Below are 18,081 nucleotides of genomic sequence, written 5' to 3'. Positions count from 1 at the left end.
GAGTGGAGTTAAATAGATGGTTGAGCACAATGAGGAGCTTATGGTAGTCTGAGGAAAAATCAGCTGTCTTTGAACTTGTATTCCTAAACCCTGATCAAACTTGGAAACACAAAGGTTAAAAAGAACTAACAGAATGTGTATTTTAAGGCAAAGCTGTAAACATTATTTTGTATAAGAGTAAAGCCGGGTCTATGCACAAATTTAATATTAATTTAAGTATGTCAGATAGGGATAAGGGCTTTTGTTTTGTTCTGTTTTAAATCAAAATAGCCAAATCAGTATAACCCTTGTGGGGTTACAGTTACAGCAGTAACAAAGTGCCTTATACTGATACAACTTATTCCCGTTCCCATATAGGAGTAGTTGTACCAGTATAAACACCTTTATAGTGATATAACTGCATGCACACTAGAGGGGTGTACCACCTTAACTCTATAGTTAAGGTGGTACAACTTTCATGTACAGAACAGCCCTAAGACTTTTTCAGGGAACAAACAACTTTCCAATACTGGAATGTTATGGGGAATATTTGAAATTTTACATATGGGGGGAAATGGAAGGGAATGTGCTAAAAAAACCACTTCAGAAGAATATACTTTTACCACATTAAAAAAAAAAAAAAGAAGAAGATGTAAATGAAATGTGGAGGGGAGACATCTAAAAGAGCAAGAGATAACAGGAGCAGATGTGTATGGGGAATGATTCCTAGCTCATATGCAGACTGGAAGACTTTCAGACATTTCTGTTTTTTGAAATTCTGGAAAACACAGTTGAATGATAGAGTGTTGCAGATATGTCGATAAGCCAGCAACCCTACCTCTTGACATTCCCATGCAGAATCCCAAAGTTATGGAGATACTGTATGGCTCGGATAAGTCCTATAGAAATTGTGATGCGTTTCTCCCATGTTAATGGCATGGAACCAACCTGGAAGAAAAGGAGGAAGAGGGTTGGTATGTTTTTCTTTTTATGGAAAGAAGCAAAAAACAGTGTTAATTTTACAAGCAAGAGCTTCTCCTTCCCTCACTGTAGACAAAACACTCACTAACCTAACTGGAAGCAAGATGGGGTAAACAAATCTCATGCTTCAGGGCAGAAACCACTTATTTGGGGGTCAGGAAGGAATCCTTCCACCCTCCACATGCAGCACTGCATACTCGGCGTGGTGCATTACATGATGACGGTACAGGTGAAGCAGAGATCACTTTCCACTGGAACACATGGTATTGGCCACTGCTGGAGGCAGGATACTCATCGAATCTGGTTCAGTAAATCCTATGTTCCTATTGAAGAATTCACAAGGGTCCTTTCCATTGCCCTGCTAGTTCCCCTGCACAGTGCTCGAACAATGAATTTGAGCATCTCATAAGCTGTCCCCCCTAAAGCAGCTGACTTCATACTGTATTTGAACACTGGACTCTGACACAACCAAACACTGTACAGTAACTCCTCACTTAATGTCCTCCCACTTAACGTTGTTTTGAAGTTACGTTGCTGCTCCATTAGGGAGCATACTCATTTAAAGTTGTGCAATGCTCCCTTATAACGTCGTTTGGCTGACTTTACATGAGAGCATTGCACAAGTTACTCTTCTCCACCTCCTCTCCTCCCTCCCAGCACTTCCCCCGCTGCCAAACAGCTGTTTGGCAGTGCTTAGGACTTTCTGGGAGGGAGGGAGTGAGGGAGGGGGGAAGCTTCCCTCCCCCCAGCAGGCAGGTCCACCCGGAATGCAAGGACATTAGGGGCTGCAGGGCCCTGGGTTAAGGTGGCCCCGGGGCCCTGGCCTGCATCTCTAAAGCCCCCTTCGGAATGCGGCCCTGTGAGCACGGGCCGGAGGACTCAGGAGGAGCAGGGGCAGCCGCGCAGCCAGTGGCCAGAGAGAAGCAGCGCTTTCCCCTTCAAAACCAGCTGGAGAGAAGCGGCACTTTGAAGGGAAAAGTGCCACTTCTCTCCGGCTGCTGGCTGCCCCTGCTCCTCCTGAGTCCTCTGGCCCGTGCCTGCAGGGCCGCATTCCGAAAGGGGCTTTAGAGATGCAGGCCAGGGCCCTGGGGCCCCCTTAGCCCAGGGCCTTGCAGCCCCTAAAGCCCCTGCGTTCCGGGTGGCCCTGCCTGCCCCCGGGGGAGGAGGGAGAAGGAAGGGCAGCTTTCAGAATCGCGGCTCCCAGAATCGTGGCCATGGGGGCAGTGCCACACTGTGCAGAGCCACCTGTACCCCCCTGCACCAAACAGGAGCTGCCCCAGGTAAGTGCTCTGCACCTCCTGCCTGACCCAGCCCTGAGCGCCCTCCCGCACCCCCACCCTGAGTGCCCTCCCACACCCTAACTCCCTCCCAGTCCCTGCACCCCCAGCTCTGAGCCCCAGGGATAAGCCAGGGGCACCTCCCCACCACAGTACAGTACTGTACAGTATATAATGCCTTTTGTCTGCCCCCCCACAAATTTCCTTGGAACCTACCCCCCCCCCGCATTTACATTAAATCTTATGGGAAAATTGGATTTGTTTAACATCGTTTCACTTAAAGTTGCATTTTCAGGAACATACAATGTTAAGTGAGGAGTTACTGTAGTTGATTTTACAGTGACATATTGCCAAATCTAATGCATATAGTGCTGTATAGCTGCACATTTTTACAGCTTTCTTTTTCTTAAGACAGAAGCTGCATGGCAGAAACTCTCAGTAAAGATGGCCTGCCTCGTGGCAGAAAACAGATTTATTTGTATGTAAAAAGACTTGCAGCCTTTCCAATACTTGTGAGTGATATATGTTCATGCTCCTTTTTTCTGCTGCTAATGATTCACATGGTGGGGGAGGAAAGGAAAAAAGAGAAGCTACCCTTTCTGTGGGAAAGGTAAAGAAGAGATACTCTCCGCCTGAGTACTGGCAAGGATGTGTTGAATTCTCCTAGAAAATGTGAATATAGATCTTTCCCAAATTGCAGGAATATTACATAAGACCCAAAGAACATAGCAAAATTTTTCAAAGAGATACAAATGATTTTCATACAGTACTTTGATAGGACCCAAATCCTCTGCTTACTTGACACTGTAGTCTGTTTTCAAGTGATCCATTATCCATGTAGGGGTATATCAGACAGTGATATCCACTTTCTAGCGAGAAACCCACTAGTTGTAAAATGTTAATGTGACAACACCTGAAGCCAAATATCAACAAATATTAGCAAGTAAAATAAAAATAAACAGAAACAATTTAAAATTCCAGTGCTGGATCAAACTGACAACATATAGACTAGACTGTGTACTGACTCCTCTCCTTGGGAGCACAGCGGCACAGCAGAATTACAATTGTTGCACATCAAGGCTAACAATGCAGCAGAGAGGAAGTGGGGCTATAGTGCCATCCCCTTCCACACTAAGTAGAGGGGATGCTCAGCTGCAGAAAGGAGCTGCCCTGGACCTGCTTAAGGAATGGCACTGTGGCTCCACTCCCCCAGCAAGTAGGTGAACTTTGGAGGCAATGGAGGCAGCTGCTTCCCAGAGCTCCTGCTGGGTCAGTACAGATCCACACCATCCTCAATACAGTGCAGTGTCTACAGGGCAAAATTTAGCCCTTAACACAGATCAGATTATTTCTTGTTATTTTGTAAAAGATCTATTAATCCCCAAACAGACTGTGACCAGAACCAATTTCCAAACAGCTACTTACCGAAAGCAAATCTGTACTTCTGTATGAAAGAATCTTCGTGTTGAATTCTGGCTTGTACATTCCATCTGTGAAAAACACCACAAAAATGCACTAAAATCAACTGTCACAGGCACTGACTTCATTTAAACTAGAACCAAAACATTTTTTATATGTAGAATAGCAAATAAATAACTAAAGGCTTTATCCTGCTAACAATTATGCATGCAGGTAACTACTCACATTAGTAGTCCCATTGAAGTCAATAGGACTACTCATGTGGATAAAAGGTCTCATGCATAAATGTTTGTGGGATCTTGCTTTAAACTAGACATCATTTACCCTCCTAAAAATACCAGAGTGCAGAATTTCTGATTACTAGTCTGTGGTGTATTAAATGATAACTGTTAATGTTTAGGGGGAGGTTAAATGATTCCCTTTCAAACATAAATGAAGAAAAGGAGGAAGGGTAGGTACTTGCCTCTTTGAGCCTTTTAATGACGTATACTGCATTGTGTCTCTGACCTTTGTAGACCTCGGCAAAAATACCTTCATTAATTCGGTTCTCCTCACTGAAACCATTGGTAGCATTTATCACTTCCCCCTGGGTCCACAAAAGGCTCCCACTAGGGAGATCAGCAATCGATTCCTGCTGAGGAGTGGAAGAACCACAGGGCTAGAAATAAAAAAAAAAAAAAGTTTATCTCCCTGGAACAACGGATTTCTCTCTTTGCTAGGGACTTTAAGGGCCTTTTAAACACAGCCAAGTCATAGGACCCAGTTACCACACAGGTCCAAGGCCAATTACTAGTGAGGATAGGCTCTGAGAAAACTAGTCCTGTATTTCTAACATAGGCAAAACTCCCTTTGTCTTCTAGGACTCCAGGATGTGAGTCCTATATGGATATCCCCTGAATTAGAAAATTCACATGCAGGATTCCTTTCAGCCCTGTCGGTGATGTGTTGACATCCCTACTGAGTTCATTTTCTACTCCACAATTTATTTTCCACGATAGCAAAATAAACCAGGGTTGTGTGAAATTGTGACTGCTCTTCTACACGATCAGTACCTACGTTTTTCACAATTCAGTTTTGGTAGTTTTGCTGTTGTGAGAAATTTTGCACAATGGGAGATTTTGCATTGAACACAGTTGAAAATGTGAATTTTGTTGTAGGCACAGACTTTGCTTGTAAAAGAGGTTTAGTTTGGATTGAAATGTTGCCCATTTGGGGGAGAAATTTCACTCCTTTGCCTCAAAAATGGGTCCTTCTTCACTGAAAAATATCCTATTTCCAAGTGAAACATTCTTAAACTTTTTGTGAATTTTTTTGTGAAAAGGCAGTTTTAGAGTTTACAAAGATATGTAAATAAGCTCAGCTATGGAGTGTTTTCAGTTACATTGCTAAAGTTTCACACAGCTATAAAATAAACATTTTAACCATCTACTTTGGCTTGTTCTCAATAAATAGCTTAGCAAGTTGGATTTTTTAAAATGATCAGATGTTTATTTAAAGAATTAATAGCATCACGAGTGACACTAAAGGTATGTCTACACTGCGATAAAAGATCTGTGGCACAGCTGTGCCTGGCCTGGGTCAGCTGACTCGGGCTCGTGGGGCTATAAAATTGCAGCATAGACGTTGGGGCTCGGGCTGGAACCTGGGCTCTGGGACCCTCAGCACACATAGGATCTCCGATCCTGAGTGTTTACACTGCAGTTTTATAGCTCCACAGCTCAAGCCCAGTCAACTGACCCCACCCAGCCGCAGGTCTTCTATTGCAGTATAGACATACCCAAAAGTCAAGTTACAAGAACCATCAATCCTCATGCTTCAGGGCATAAATTGATCATCAGCTGGATCAAGAAGAAATATTCTCAATGTTTTACATTAAATATTGTAGTTAGGTGCACCTACTTCTGAAGCATCTGGCATTGACTGCAAAATTATTTTGTTCTTCTAGTCCAGTATCGGTTCCAGTTTGGCAATTCCTGTGTTTGTTTTTTACTGAATGAATGGCTCCATTTGATATTATAAGTCCCAATATGTACAAAGGAAGAAATAGCTTAAATATTAGTGTGCAGCTCCCACACCCCATGCCTGATAAATCTGTTCACAATACAAAGATGCAAAACACTAACTCCCCAGCAAGGAGCTTTGGAACCATTGTATTTATGTACAGCAGTCTCCTCCTCTGGTTGGAACACTTGTATCATGTTATATTGGACATTACCAGTGAGGTTTAAAGGTTTAAAATGTAACGTGCTTCAAAATTTTTAGAATCTAGTGGGAAATATTGATTAAAGTGTAAACTCTTAAAAAAAAAAAAAAGAGTCCCCAAATTCACCACACTTAGGAAATTTTCTTAAACTTCTAAAAATAAATATTCCACCCTTACTTCCATGTCTGGTGTGATCACAGCACAATACAATGTGAAAAGCACCCTTTACTGAGCTGCATCAGTAACCACACTGGGAATTCTCTCATAATCAGTTGCCATCCAGATTCGTTTCCCATACCTGACTTTGTAATATGCAATAGAATTAATAAGCATAGTTCTTCTCAGAGGTTGAAGTCAGCAGAGTCAGCACAAGTTCTTCAAACAATACTTGTGTAAGTGAGATCCAAATTAGGCACCATGTTTTCAAGAGATATACAGTTTATGCAGGTAGAGGGATGCACACAAATTCCTTTTAATTAAAGGAACAAAGAATGGCATGAAAGGCAATTTTCATGGTCATCAGAAAATTGGGGTTTAAATTATGAGGTTTACCTTCACACTTGATGAACGAGGAGGATTTGATTGTAGGGAGTGCATAAGGTCCTCTGGGGGAGGTAGTGGATAGGGGAGTGAGTCTGAGATTCCACCAGAAACTGGATCTGAAAATGACATTAACAGTGATGGGGAAATGCATTATTTTTGTGATACTAAAAGTATGACTAGTTCAGTTTCTGTGATTGTTTTCTCAAGTCCCCTAAACCAGTTGACAGCCTGTCAGGACTAGGCACATTGTTCTTCTGACTCACCCTAACAGGGTGGGACTCTTTAGTTCTAGCTCAGGGATATAAAATGTTCAGTCTTTTGAAGACAAGAGAGAGAGGGAGAAAGTGGACGTCTTGCCAGGAAAACATCAGGAACAGACAGCTCAGGAGGAAGTTCAGAGCGTTGTTACATAAGCAGGAATAAAGGCAAACCACAGGAAAGGGTGAGTTTGCGTCATAATACAGTGTGTCTATGCTGTGTTGGGAGTGCGAATCGTCCCTATCTACACATTCATTCTACCATTAAAACAAATATATCTCATGTTATTTTACTTACTAGGTGCTGCTAACGCATGCAAGTGTGGTAAGTCTGGTGATGGTCCAATCTCATTTTCTTTGGCTTTATTTTTGTTTTCTGTGGGATAACAGGGTATGTTCTCCTGTTTAGGTGACTCTAATGGCACTCTGGCAGGATTAGTAATATTAGAGACTGATACCCCTGCAAAACAAACAAGAAAAAAAAACCAAACCATACAGCCACACTGAGAAAATAAGCTCTTAATCTGAGACAAAATGTCCTAAAAATGACTTAGTACATTATCATTAAAAATGCTTAGTCAGAGTGTAACATGTTTTTATTTAGTTAATTTAATTTAAATATAAGAACAGTCATAGTGGGTCACACCAATGGTCCATCTAGCCCAGTATTCTGTCTTTCAACACTTGCCAATTCCGACGCTTGCTTTGGAGGGAATGAACAAAACAGGCAATCATCGAGTGATCAGTGCCCTGTAATCCACTTTTGGCCATCAGAGGCTATGAATATCCAGACCATAGGGTTGCATCCCTGACCATCTTGGCTAATAGATGTTGATAGACCTATTCTTCATGAACTTATCTAATTCTTTTTTGAACCCTGTTGTAGTTTTGGCCTTCACAACATCCCCTGGCAATGAGTTCCACAAGTTGATTGTACATTGTGAGAAGAAGTATTTCCTTTTGTTTTTTTAAACCTGCTGCCTATTAATTTCATTGGGTGACCCCTGGTCCTTGTGTTATGTGAAGGGGTAAATAACACTACCTCACTCACTTTCTTTACACCGTTCACTATTTTATAACCCTCTATCATATCCCCCCTTAGTCATTTCTTTTCCAAACTGAAAGATTCCAGTCTATTTAATCTCTCCTCCTATGGAAGCTGTTCCACACCCTTAATCATTTTTGTTGCCCTTCTTTGTACCTTTTTGAGTTCTAATATATCTTTTTTTGAGACGGAGTGACAAGAACTGCACGCAGTATTCAAGGTGTGAGCGTACCATGGATTTATATTGTGTCATTCTGATATTATCTGTCTTATATATCACTTTTCTAATGGTTCCTAACATTCTGTGAGCTTTTTTGACTGCCTCTGCACATTGAATAGATGTTTTCAAAGAACTGTTCACAATGACTTCAAGATCTCTGTCTTGAGTGGTAACAGCTAATTTAGAACCCATCATTTTGCGTGTATAGTTGAAATTATGTTTTCCAGTGTGCATTACTTTGCATTTGTCCACATGATTTAGACTTAATAAGTATTACTGAGGATGAATCAAAAATTATTTTTGAAACAACAGTATTTCATAGTCATCACCATGCATAACTTGGTACTTAAAAAGATAAGTTAGCAATAATAATATATTGCTCTTATCATTCATCCAAGGATCTCAAAACACATTAGGTACATTAGTTAAACCTCACAGCACCCCTGTGAGGTAGTAGTGTATTGTTATAGCCATTTTATGGATGGGTAAACTGAGGCACAGAATTTCAGTGACATGCCCAAAATCACACAGCCAGTCAGTAGCAAAGGTAGGAACAAAACCAAGGAATCCACGCACTAACTTTTGCATCTCTTTATATGTCCCTTGTGGAATAAGTCCTATAGAACATATTAGAAAATGATTACTTTTTTGTAGTCTTTTCAAATCATTGTATAGATTTGAATAGAGAATTATGCTCCAGTTTTAGAATTCCATAAGATAGTTCATAACCTGAAGAGAAAGAGTCTAATTCTTTATTAAATTTCATAGGCTCTGAGAATAATTTCTATAGACCACTGTTGGTTTCCTCCTATTAAATATTGTGAGACTTTTCTGGTAAGATGCAGGGGTAAATCATCATCTTGATGTACAGACAGAGACTATGCCATACCCATAGTAATTATTATTTGGGGTGGATCACCCCCTCACAACACAAAAAATTTGTGGGCAAAGAAACCCTCTCAGGGTTTTTATGAACAATGTATAAAACAATAGTACTGCTTTGCTCTTATACAGCTTTCTTCCCAACATGTTTTACAAAAGAAGATCAGTATCATTTTCCCCCACTTTATGACTGGGGAAAACTGAGGCAGAGAAAGGTGAAGTGGTGTGCCCAAGGTCACACAGCAAGTCAGCAGCAATGCCAGGAAGAGGGCCCTCGTCTTCTCCCCCCAACTCCCAGACATTACTCTACTGGATTACACCTACCTCTTCATTGATATTCTTTTTTAAATGAGAGACTAAGATTAAACAAGTGTCTTCACAAACCACATTGAAGCAACCCCATTAGATGATATTGGGGTAACAGACTGAACATGAAATGATTTAATATTTACTCTGGCAAAAGATCCAGGGTAAAAATTTCAAGGGAACCTAAGCAATCTAGGTCCTGAAGTCCCATTGGTTGTCAATGAGCCATCAGCTCTTAAATGCCCAAGAGGCTGATCCAAAGCCCAGTGAAGTCACTGGAAATACTCCCATTAACTTCAGTGGGGTTTGGATCAGGTTCTAAGTCACTTGTGAAAATAAGACAGTCTCTTAAGTCATTTAGGGCTCTTGAAAATTTTACCTCTGAGGGCCAAATTCTGCTCTTACATTGTCATATATCGAGAGTCACTGGATTTATTCTAGATTAACCTGTGAAACTGAAAGAAGAACTTGGCCCCAAATTTCAAAAGGTACGAAAATCCTGACCTCACTAAAGTCACTTGTTTTTGGTGAAAGCAATAGTAGGGCCACAATCCTTTATTGCCAATTATTTATTTCACTTTGTCCTGTGAATGTATCACAAAGGTTTAGAGAATTATTGTGTATCTCAGCAGTTCCTTATTGTTGTGAAGTGATCGCATGGAACATCAAGCTCATATATCACCAATGAAACACGTACCATGGCCTGGTATATCTGACTTGCCTTGAGAGGGTGTTATGTGTTAGGTTATTCCTAGTTTAGGCCACACTTTAAAAAAAAAAAAAAAAAAAACAGTTCTCTAGACCAGGGTGTCAACTTGTGATATTTTTCATCTCATTCCATTTCCAAAATACGCACTTCAGCAGGTGAAAACAGGAAATCACAGCTGACTAACACATAGCAGAAGTAGACAAGTTGGTCAGCAAGAAAAAAAAAAAAAGAAACCCAAACTCAACCGGAAAGTGTGTGGTTTCGAAGCCAGTATGAACGTAAAGGCTGAGCTAATTTATACAGAACTCAGGATGCAAGAAAGGATTGTCTATATGTTTGTGGTTCTTAGGTGACTTGTTGATCCTGTGGTATAATTCTCACTGTGTGCGCAAGAAGACTAAGGGCATACCTACACTGCCCTGCAGCTTGGAATAAGGGGTTGTAAACAGCAGCATGCACTCATGTGCTGCAATATAACTCTCCTGGGGGGACACTGCTGGTGTGAACTTAAAGATCCCAAGTTTTCATCGTGCAGTGTAGCCATGCCCTGAGGTTTAAATCCCACAGTAGACATCCAAGAACACTTATTTCTTTTACCTTTATGTTTATAGGAACAGGTTAGAGTGGGTATATTATCCTTTTCAGAGTAGCAGCCATGTTAGTCTGTATCCGCAAAAAGAACAGGAGTACTTGTGGCACCTTAGAGACTAACAAATTTATCTGGGCATAAGCTTTCGTGGGCTACAGCCCACTTCATCAGATGCATAGAATGGAACATATATAGTAAGAAGCCCTCACTCAGGTTCTTCTAACTTACAAAAAAAACCTGAATTGGGGAACACCTTTGCTCACTGCACCAACAGATCCTGCACTAAGTACAGGTTGGATGAAACTGGGAATCAGGCCTCAAAGAGCAAAACATGGAGTACTGTTAAGAGTACATTAGATGCAGACAAGTTATCAGCGTACAGAAATTTGAAGGACAAAAGCATCCTCAAGGGAAAGAAGGCATTACTTTATACAATTAAATAAGGGCATATGTAGGAGCAATGGGATGGAATTAAGGTAAGAAAAGAAGGGGAAAATTTAGGCTAGCAGGAAAAGCTTTCTGACAATGGGGTGTATTAGGGTGTGAAAGGTTTTCCCAAGGAAGTAGCTGGAAACTCATTGCATGGGACATTTAAAACTACAATGGACAATGCACCTGGAAATGCCCTGCCTGGACTATATGATCTCAACTTCTAATGATTTTTGGGTCAATATGGCATCTTGCACCGATTTTACTAAATATGAAAATTATTGTTTTCTTTTTTATAAAAAGCCTGGAAGCACCAATATGAGATTTATTTTACCACACTATTATAATAGGTTATTTTATCTTAAAAATGGTTTATATCAGCAGTACAAACCAGCCTTCTTTTTAATTTTGAAGTCAGATAATATATTTGCGTTTTACTTAGTAGGGGCTGTATCTGAAACAACTAGGGAAACAGGATGTTTCATTTATAATTTCATACTTCTTCATAAGTATGAAAACCAAAGGCCCAGCCCATCAGTGGAAGTAGGATGGGGCCCTAGAGTTCTGCAGAACTAGGCAGATTCACTTTAGAGGCACATCTTTGGTTTTAATCTGCCTGGCTCTTGCCCTAAGTTTTTCTTCACTTCCAGATTGGAATGAAACCAAGCACTCAGTCTGAATTTCAGACTAATCCATTGTTTCCTCTGGCACTGTGTCAGAACCACATGAAACCATAAGTTTTATGGGGTTTCAATGTGACGCCAGGAATTAGGCACCAGAAAAGAACATTCTGTATTTCTCTAGTTAAAATTGACAATCCCTGCTCACCAACAGAAGTTGGTCCAATAAAAGATTACCTAACCTTGTCTGTAATATCCTGGAACTGACACGGCTACAACACTGCATAATCCCTGCATCATGAGGTTAGGGTGTTTTTTTTTTTCTTTACTGCTCTTTCAACTAACTGAAAAGCTCTAAAATTAGAACTGCTTTCCCCATTGACACTGGTTTTCTGAGGGCCTTTTTTGAATGTTGTAACTTCCTCTATACCCAGCAAACACGCTACCACTGAAGCTACAGAAATGACGTAACCATAAGAGTCCAGGGGAGTCATTGTTCCTGACATTCAGAAATGGCATTTCAGTAGAGCAGAAAACAGGCCTGATGGAGTTCTAATCCTTTTGGTAACAATCTGCCAATAACTTCTGATATCAGTTTTTGGGGCCCAATTCTGATCTCACCAAGGCAAGTCACGAATAACTCCATGAAGTAACTGGTTTTACAGTGGTGTTAGTTAGATCAGAATCAGACCCTTTGAGTTTTATAAACTGTTTGCCCACTAAAATAGTAGCACATTATCCTCTGTCATGTCTGCTTGAGGAGTCTCCGCTGAATAGAGTACTCAGGCACAAAACAGATATTGAGGGCAAGGGCTTCAAAGCTTTTATTTTCTTTGACATGCAGCTGAAAAGCAAAGCCATCCATGTTTCTGCTCACAGATGAACACATTTTGGAAATCCCAATATGAGGTAATAACATGAACCATTCTGACTACTGCACACTGGGGAGGAGAAAGAGATTAGGGCCCAATCCTGCAGTCCCTCGAAGCAAGGGGGAGTTTTGCCATTAACTGCAGTGTAGGAGTAGGCGATAAGATATCCAAGTAAAATTAACTGTATGACCAATTGGGCACCATAATGTAGTTCTGCAATTCTATACATTTGCATTAGAATGGACATTGGTCAAAACTGAATATTGATCAAGCCACAATATCATTTAAAAACTGACCGCTAAATATTGACGAAGCCACAGATTACCCTGGGGATTTGTCCTCTCACCCCTCTTCTGAATCCTCCCTTTCCCATCATATTTTTTTCAGCATTAACCCCCTTCTTCTCTCAGACCCCTCCCTCTCTCCTTCTTCCCCCATCATTTATTACACCAGGGTCGGCAATCTTTCCAAAGTGGTGTGCCGAGTCTTCATTTATTCACTCTAATTTAAGGTTTCGCGTGCCAGTCATACATTTTAATGTTTTAGAAGGTCTCTTTCTATGTCTATAATATATAACTAAACTATTGTTGTATGTAAAGTAAATAAGGTTTTTAAAATGTTTAAAAAGCTTCATTTAAAATTAATTTAAAATGCAGAGCCCCCCAGACCGGTGGCCAGGACCCAGGCAGTGTGAGTGCCACTGAAAATCAGCTCGCGTGCTGCCTTTGGCACCCATGCCATAGGTTGCCTACCCCTGCATTACACCATTTTCTTTATGGCAGAACAGCGATGATCCTAAACCATAAGGTTCAATTCTGGATTCCAAGTTTGCTGCCTCCCCCCAAAATGTATGTCTCCTCACATCTTGGATTTTGGGCTGACCTATTATCATTTGTGAAATTTGGCTCTCAAGCTACGCATGAATTCCATCCACCTGAATTCAGATTGGGGTATTAGCCCCAACCCAACTCTAGGGCAGGACGGCAATGTATTTAATTACTTCTTTAGCAACTCTTCTTTTTAAGGGCTTGGCTACACTTGCAAGTTACAGAGCAATAAAGGAGCCCTGGGCGCACTAGCTCACTCCCCGTCTACACTGGCAAGGCAGGTAGAGCACTCTGACTCCATGGCGACAGCGCTGCTGGTACTCCACCTTGGCAAGAGGAATAACGTTTGCTGTGACTTGGCTACAACACCCGGTGTGAACGAGGTGTTGCATTACTGTGCTCTGATCAGCCTCTGGAAACGTCCCATAATCCCCTTAAGTCAAGTGGCCACTCTTGTCATTGTTTTGAACTCCTGCAGGAATGCGGAAATGCCCTTTCAAAGCTCTGTTTCTGACAGCCGGCATGCAAACCGTTACTGGGAATGCTGTGTGTGAGAGAGAGAGGTGAGAGGAGGGAGGGAGAGGTCTGCTGCTGTCTGAACTTACAAGACAGCATGCTGACATGCTCTCAGCCCCCCAAAAACCCACTCTCTCTTCCCCCACATACATAACACACTCCCTGTCACATTCCACCCCACCCCTCCCATTTTAAAAGCATGTTGCAGTCACTTGTATGCTGGGATAGCTGCAGTGGTGAGCTGGAGCCGGTTTGCGGGAACTGGTTGTTAAATTTAGACGCCCTTTTAGAACCGGTTTTAGAACCAGTAAGTTGAAGTGACCCAGGAGCGTCGCTAGCGGCTGCTCCCCCTGAGCACATTATCCAGAAGTGGCGCCATGGGTGCTCCAGCTCCCTGCCCCGCCCCCCCGACCCCAGCTCACCTCCACTCCTCCTCCTCCCCTGAAGGCTCCTCCCTGGGCCTGAGCACAAAGCCACCACTTGTTTCTCAGCCCTCCCAGGCTTCCCGCACGAACAGCCATCATTGTCAACTTGCAAGGCAGCAGATGGTACAGTATGGCTGGTAACCGTCTTTGCTAACTTGCAAAGGCAAGGGGATGCTGCTGTGTTAGCAACATCCAGTAGACATACAGTGACAGTGAAAAAAGTCTGTAACGGGCTCCATGGTTGCCGTGCTATGGCATCTGCCTGGGCAATCCAGGGAAAAGGGCACAAAATGATTGTCTGCCGTTGCTTTCACAGAGGGAGGACTGAGTGATGACATTTACCCAGAATCACCCGCGACACTGTTTTTGCCCCATCATGCACTGGGATCTCAACCCAGAATTCCAATGGGCAGGGGAGACTGCAGGAACTATGGGATAGCTATGGGATAGCTCCCCACACTGCAACGCTCCGGAAATAGGATGCTAGCCTCGGTACATGGACGCACACTGCCGAATTAATGTGCTTAGTGTGGCCATGTGCACTCGACTTTATACAATCTGTTTCCAAAAACCGGTTTCTGTAAAATCAGAATCCCGTAGTGTAGACATACCCAAAGACAGAGGATCACAGAAGCAGGGTATGATGAGGAAAGCCACTCACATCAGAAGAGATTGAAGTCAGATAGGATGGAGCTGTACCTAATAAGAGAGCTGGATGCTTAGGATTTTGCTGCATGTTACAGAAAATGCTGTAACATGCATACATACAAGAAGAACGATCATTATCCAGAAAGAATGTGGTTGGTGTCACTATGTAGCTGAGATTATTATGTTTTCTGCGTACTTCAGGAATCAGCTGTTGCTGGAGACAATTGCCATATGGAAGGCTGTTTCTCCATTACCTTATATCTTGTGTAGTCATCGATAGGAATTTCATTTGGTCCTCGCTGAGACAAAGCTTTCCTCGACTAGTGGAAGTTTTGCCTGAGTAAGGGCTGAGTTGTTTTTGAGTAAAAACAGAATCTCAAGATTCCACCCAGGATCCCTTTCCATTTTCAAATACTAGAGCAGTTTTAACTAACAAGAGAAATCTACCATGCAGCATCTGGGTTTGCTGTGTAGTTGCTCTGAAGATTCCTGTAGCTGGGTTTCAGTCTTTGAGCCTTGTAGTCTGTAAACTACAGTGCAATGATATTAAATAAAGGAGTTCCTCCTGCGCTGAGTCAGTAGGTGTCACACTGAGGTCATCCAGCTGTTTACTGAAGGCTTTGCTGGAGGTTGCCAGATATCTCTACCCTGGGGCAAAAGTGATGTCATCATCTCAGGTGTTAATAAAATCCATTTCCTTAAAATCTCTGAATGGCACTTTTGAAAGCCTGGTAAAGATTAAATTCCCCTGCCACAGAAAAGACATAACACCTAGCTGAGTAATAGACTTTTCCTGGAAAAGATAAAAATCAGGTTGCAAATTGCTGTTCCTTGCATGTAATTAAAGAAAGTGTGAAGAGGTTTGTGTGTCCAGTTCCAAACTGCTTTCTCCAAAGGAAAGAATGCAACTGATTTTCTCTATGAAATCATTACAGAATGATAACAGGATAACTCAGAAATGCCATGAACACCCTGCACTGAGCAAGCACAAGAACAAAGGTGGATCCAGGATTCCTTTGTAGGGAGGAGGTGGAGTACAGTGTTTTAATGGCTGCTTCTAATTAGAGTTTAAAGTGTGACTGTGTGAAAAGTGACTTTAAAAACACTATTGTGGGATTCCACATTTATTGTCCCAGTGACTTCCAAATCAAATTTGCTTCATTTAGAAAAAATTCTTCTTTACTTATATAACAGCTAGACCTGCCAACTTAGGCTATGTCTACACTACAGACCTTACAGCTGCACAGGTGAACCGCTGCAGTTACACCGCCGCAAAGTCTCCCATGTAGCCATTCTATGCCTGCGGGAGAGAGTTCTCCTGCCGACATAGCGCTGTCCACACCGGTGCTTTTGTCAGTGAAACTTATATCAGTCAGGAGTGGGGTGTTTTCAGACCCCTAACTGACAAAAGTGCTAGTGTAAGCAAAGCCTTAGTTTAGAACCTGAGTTAACAACTGTGTTACTGATGTGCACGTCAGAATAGATACCAGCTCATTCTCCCATAGCTCTGTTGGTTCTACAGGGTGGATAGGAGTAAGGTTTCTTTCTCCTACAGTGAGTAGATGTGATCCTGAATTCACACCGGGGGTATATCTGTTAAGTGAGAAGGTGCCATTTTTGCATTGGCCCAATGATGTTAATTGAGCAAAACTCCCTCTGAAACCAATGGTAATTTTGCTTGATTAAGGAAAGTGAGATTTTTGGCACTTAGTCACTTTTAAGAGTAAAATTGCATTTTCAGGGACAACTAAAACAGAATGTGGGCTGTTTAACATGTATGTTTCAGTCTCCTCAAGACAGCTATTATTTTTGTCTACTACAGTATTAACTCAGACTCCAAGTACCTGAAACCCCGGCAGTTTATCTGAGGAACTTACATAGCTGATTCACTAAGGCGTAGTCAATGTTTGTGAAGCAGTATGGATGTGCTGAGTATGACTATTATTTGCCAAGGACAGGATCAACATTCCTCTGATGTGCCATAAATAAACTGACATCCAGAGTATAATGTTAAAGCCTTGATGCCATCCATCAGTCAAGTGTTATCTTGTTACCATTCTGACTGGCATCAAGAAACAGCAAGAGACAAGTTTATCATCTCAGGCCCATCCTGCTAAATGCTGAGTGCCTTCTGCCTGTTGCTGAGCATTCCTGCAATTTACTTGACTGATGTTTGGATCTGAGTTTTGGTTCAGCTCATCTCTAATTTATAAGGTCTGTTCTTCCTTGGACAGATAAGAATAAATCCTGCTAACTTTAAGAGTAGACATTCACCTATGACCAGGACACCAAAATGCTCTGAGAGGCAACATGGCCCACTGGATCTAGACAGGATTAGAAGTTGGGAGCTTGTTCTGGCTCAGTTTCTCCCTGTACAATTTGGGGCAAGTCACTTAACTTCCCTGTGCCTCGGTTTCCCCATCTCTAAAACAGGGATAGTTCCTTACATGGACACTATGGGTATGAGCTGGTTAATATCTATCTGTAAAGGTCTCCTCAATGTGTAGTCAAAAGAAAAAAAACAAAAAACCATAAGTTGGGTACATAAGGTATTGAAAGGAATTGGATTATTTTAGAATGCCTTTTTATAAGTCAATGCTTTGTTCAAATTCTAGGCACCCTGTATCTAAAGTGATATTGCAGAAACAGCGGCTGTTCACAGAGGGTAATAAATATTAGAGACCTGGGAAAACCTTCATACGGAGACACAGAAAAGACTAGGACTATTTAGTTGAGAGAAGGTGCTAAAAGGAGACATACCGTATTGTTCCGAGTATAGGCCGCTCCTGATTATAAGCCGCACCCTTAAAGTTTGGTGCTATTTTAAAAAAATTAAATTTTTAACTTTTTTTAACTTAAAGAAAATATACACATTAGTAGAACAGTAAAACAGTATTTTATTTAATGAATAGGAAGACATGTACCAGTATTTTTAACACTTTTAACACTTTTGGTAGTCCTGCTTTTGACGGCATATGTTATATACTCAGAAATATTGAAAACTATTTTGTAGTTATACTGTAAATAAAGAAGGGAAAAGGAATGGACAACAAGGAGACTGATGGGAACAGTTCTCACCATCTCCCCTGCACAACAATCAACAACATTAGCAAATGTTCTTAGGGTTAGGGATCATGGCCCCCCCCCCCCCGAACTCCTGCCCCATCCAACCCCCCACGTTCCTTGACACCTCCCCCCACTCCAGGAACCCCTGCCCCATCCAACCACCCGTTCTCTCTGTCCCCTGACAGCCCCTGGAACCCTTGCCCCTGACTGCCCATCCATCCCCTGATCCTTTCTAACTGCCCCACCAGGACCCTTGCCCGTATTCAAT

General features: G+C 41.9%; 1 protein-coding gene across 2 annotated transcripts in view; it reads right to left on the bottom strand.

The window, feature by feature from the left end:
• The window catches only part of IRAK2 (interleukin 1 receptor associated kinase 2), a 32,200-nt gene that overhangs the window by 6,953 nt on the left and 7,166 nt on the right, over positions 1 to 18,081 (bottom strand). For both annotated transcript variants that reach the window (XM_045023657.1, XM_045023655.1), the window contains 6 exons: positions 6,958 to 7,119; positions 6,412 to 6,518; positions 4,120 to 4,314; positions 3,663 to 3,727; positions 3,036 to 3,150; positions 818 to 927 (listed from right to left, as the gene is read on the bottom strand). In XM_045023657.1, coding sequence (XP_044879592.1) covers positions 818 to 927; positions 3,036 to 3,150; positions 3,663 to 3,727; positions 4,120 to 4,314; positions 6,412 to 6,518; positions 6,958 to 7,119 — 754 coding nt within the window. The remainder of the gene's footprint in view (positions 1 to 817; positions 928 to 3,035; positions 3,151 to 3,662; positions 3,728 to 4,119; positions 4,315 to 6,411; positions 6,519 to 6,957; positions 7,120 to 18,081) is intronic.

Source organism: Mauremys mutica, chromosome 7 (genome assembly GCF_020497125.1).
Source record: "Mauremys mutica isolate MM-2020 ecotype Southern chromosome 7, ASM2049712v1, whole genome shotgun sequence".
In the NCBI taxonomy this organism is placed as follows: domain Eukaryota; kingdom Metazoa; phylum Chordata; order Testudines; family Geoemydidae; genus Mauremys; species Mauremys mutica.
The sequence above is the reverse complement of the archived record's forward strand: the minus strand, read 5'-3'. Positions and strand labels throughout refer to the sequence as shown.